The sequence below is a fragment of the Aphanomyces astaci genome, assembly GCF_000520075.1.
Source record: "Aphanomyces astaci strain APO3 unplaced genomic scaffold supercont1.34, whole genome shotgun sequence".
NCBI classification, from domain to species: domain Eukaryota; phylum Oomycota; class Saprolegniomycetes; order Saprolegniales; family Verrucalvaceae; genus Aphanomyces; species Aphanomyces astaci.
The window spans coordinates 391,384-395,123 of NW_009798297.1; the positions used below are offsets into that span (position 1 = coordinate 391,384).

General features: G+C 50.2%; 1 protein-coding gene across 1 annotated transcript; it reads right to left on the reverse strand.

The window, feature by feature from the left end:
* Positions 1–1,287: 1,287 nt before the first annotated feature.
* H257_11524 (hypothetical protein) lies at positions 1,288–3,209 on the reverse strand (the record flags this gene model as incomplete). The annotated part of the gene is made up of 3 exons (XM_009838498.1): positions 1,288–2,133; positions 2,184–2,501; positions 2,649–3,209. The coding sequence occupies 3 exons, from the start codon at positions 3,207–3,209 to the stop codon at positions 1,288–1,290; spliced, it is 1,725 nt and encodes a 574-aa protein (XP_009836800.1).
* Between the last annotated feature and the right edge of the window lie 531 nt (positions 3,210–3,740).

A 3,740-nucleotide genomic window follows, 5' to 3' on the forward strand; every position in this document is an offset into this window, starting at 1 on the left:
GGAATATTTTCGCCCAGTAACGTCTACACGCTGAAGATTTTAAGTCCCAGTCTTCAGAGTCCTTGACTGGAAAGGTGCAAGCCTGCTGCCGAGGGACTGGTGGCTTGAAAAAGGCGCTTGAGCATTTTTCTTGGGACTTGATTTGTTCGCGAAATAAGTCTAACTCATTTCGATCCTTGATTCTTCGAAGCGTATCTTGGAGGTGAAGCTGAGCGGCTTCCAGCTGACTGGATAACTCGCTGCTTGGTTGAGCTTCCAGTGCTGTGGAAATTTCAGCAACGCGGAGACGCAGACGATCACACTCCTTCCGGTCTTGATCATGGTGTGTAGTCACGATAGACTGGAGGTACATCTTGTCGTGAAAAAGATGGTCGTCCATAACCTTGGCAGGGTTGAAGCCCGGAGTACCCTGTGGCAATAGTCCGGCTACAGTGCACTTCAAGGTGTAGTTGAGATGTTGTCGGATCTCCGGCAGCTGAAGTACCCAGGGTGGGCAGCGCCATGGTGCTTTTTTCTTGGGCTTGTATGAGTTGGCGGCCAAGGAAAAAGCGATAGGGGCATGATCATTGTGGAAAAATACTTGGTATTTGTCCACGTGGTATCGGATCGACTGAAGGTTTTCTTGATGAAAAACGCCCGAAAGAAAAACATAGTCGATGCTGTTGGAATGAGTAGGGTTGGAATAGACTCGGGAGTCGGGGTTGAGCAGTCTCCAGGAGTCGACCACGCCCAGTGAGGACATCCAGCGCTCTAAAGCGTCAAGGCCGGTTGGCCATCGATGGGAATGGACGACCTTGTCGAGAGTTGGGTTCAAAGCGAGGTTGAAATCGCCACAAATAATGTGGCGAGAGTTCCCGACGAAGTCCGTTGGCAGGGCAGTGAAAAATTCAGCCTTTTGCGGGTCATCTCCAGTGAGGGCGTAAAGCACGTGGATGTATAGCACGATGCCATCCAAGTTCCCTTTGACCACGAGATAACGGTTTTGGGGCAATCTCGGGCAGGTCCAATGGAGTAACATCCGTGAGATGTTAAACGGGGGAAGACTTTGAGAAAAGTAGGGCACAGCCATTTCTTCGCTCAAACGTGTTGCAACTGGAATTGGACCAAAAGCTGGAGCCTTGGGCATCAGTCTTGAGCCAATTGAGAGAAGCCATGCGCAACATGTCCTTGGAGGAAATGTGTGTTTCTTGGAGGGCAATAAAATCGTAGCGGCGAAGGGGAAAATAATCGTGGGGTGTACTGTTCGCAAGACCATTGGCATTGATGGATAAACCATTGAGCGACCAATTATGGGCTGGAGCAGACATTGGTTGATGTGAGTGCTTGGAAGGCAGCACTGAATGGTCTCATAGTGGCAGATGAGATCATGATTTTCCCCAGCTCCGAGTTAACCCATTCCGCGAGGGTGTCATCCGACCATAGCAGGAGCTTCGAGCACTCAAGAGACACCAAGAGGCTTGGCTGCGACGCATGGGTCATTTTGGATGGGTCAAAGTAAATTGACGGAGCCGAAATCATTGCAAAAAGGTCCCATAACGCCAGCTGAATGTGATTTTGAGCGGAAAAATCGGGGGTTTCTTGGGAACACAGTCGATCCAGCGCGGCACCTGGGGAGAGCCTGTCACCCAATTCGTCCTCGAATAAGCTGCAAAAGTCATCCAGGACTTGAGCAATAGGTAGGTTGCGACCGTCGATCTTGAATGCTGCTGGCTTGGTGTTGCTGAGCAAGCGGCATAAAGCATGGCTAGTAGCTTTGTTGATCCAGAAGTCTTCCAGGCCAGGACGGTCAAGCACAGACCGGAAATAGGTCGGTTGCGCTTGGAGGGTTTGGAGAAAATTATCGCCATATTGCATTTCTTCCAGAGTTTGGACGCAAAATTCAGAGACCAGCGAGGTAAGATCTTCCTTGGAAATATTGTCGACATGAAATTGGCTTGCCAGTTTCTTCAACAAGAGCTTGGAGTTGGGTTTGGAGACCGTTGGGCTAATTCCAAGTGTCGTGGGCGAAAGAAAGACCTTGAGATCGAAATCGGGGATGTTGGAGTCCAGATCCAAGGTCAAAATTTCGTAGCGGTTCGACAGAGGGACTTCCCAGTTGCGCGTGGACGTAGAGGCGTTAAGCTTTGTCTTGGCCTTGACTTCCACAGCTTCGAATTCTTCCGATGGAATGGAACTTCAAAAACGCGGGATTTGAGTTTCTTGTGCCAAATGGACGGAGAGTCTTTAAGCGTAGGTAAAGAAGCAGGCGATACAGGTTCCGGAATGGAACTTGTTGCTGGTGCAGTCGGAAGGTTGGCCGTTGCATGTGAAGTCGGATGGTTGGCCGTTGCATGCGAAGTCGGATGATCGGCTTGAGGTTGCTGCACTGGAACTTTGCGTCGTTTGCCCTTGATACTGGGAGGTACAAAGTCATTCAGCGCTGAGATCTTGTGAACAACGAAAGTCGGAGGCTGGTCTTCAAGGAAAAAGATTTCCCGGAGAGGCTCATCGGTATTCTTTTGCTACCAAAGAAAAGCAGGCACACGGTTGGAGTTGAAAATGACTTTCAACGAGTTGGATTGGAGTGAACCAACGGAGTGGGTGGGGAATACAAGCACCGGAGAGCAGCCATGGTCTTGAAAAAAATCAAAAACAGCCAAGGGGCTCACCGTGGAAGGAGCACGAAGTTGAATCCAGTAAAATTGCCCAACCAGAGAGGGAGCATGAATAACATGGTCATAGCCGCAGATGTTCATCTCCAAGTTGCGCAAGGTGGTACCGACTTCCAAATTGTTGGAAAAAAATCGGATTCCTTTACCACGCACCAAGGCAAAACCAAAAAGAAATGGTCTTGCTTCGATCCAGGCCGGCTCGGATGACGTGAAAAGGGAGTCCATGATCACTGCCAGTGGAAACGCTTGCGTCAGGCCAGGGGCTGGAATCCAGAATTCTCGAGAGCCTTCAGTGGCACACAACGAAGAAGGAATAAGCGCACGACGCTTCTGTGGCGTAGCTTGCAGGGCCTTTAGAATTAATTCTTCGGGCTGAGGGCTATCACGGCGCTGATGGGCAGTATACCATTCCCGGCGCCAGAGTTCGATGTTGGTGGGTGGGATTTTCTTCGAGGACGTAGCAGTTGCATAGGTATGGTCTTGAGGAGGATCCCGTCGATTGCGAGAGCCGGAGGAAGGTCCAAACCCCGGCTGGCGATAGGTTGGTGCAATATCCATACCCAGATCGGGTGATGGATGAACATCAGCAGTAGCGGTGGTTCCAGTAAAATTGTCGTCAACACATGGGGCCGGCAAAACAGCTGGTGTGGCCGGATAATTTCCAATTTCTTGATTGTTGACGTCAACACACGGAGTCGACAAAACAGTTGGGGCCACCGGAAAAGTTCCGATTTTTGGATTGTTTACGTAGGATTCAGAAGAATTCTGAAACCAGTTGGAATCTTCAGTGCTTGCCACAACCATATCAGCGTCTGTAGAAAAGGTACTAGGGCTGGAAGGAGGGTGGGCTCGCAAGCGCTTCGACGGTGCAGGTTGAGAGCAGGTAGATGCTTCCTCTAACAAAGATAGCTGTTGCCGAGAAGCTTTCGATTCAGTCGAACCTCCGTTTCGTTGCAGATTAGACCGTTGACTCGACGAGACGACACGACCAGTGTAAGCAACTGAATCAAGTTCAGAGGATGCACTGGAGATGAAAGAATCGACTGCCTCTTCCGAGCTATGCAAAAGCACGGAAAGAGATCGGGAGGA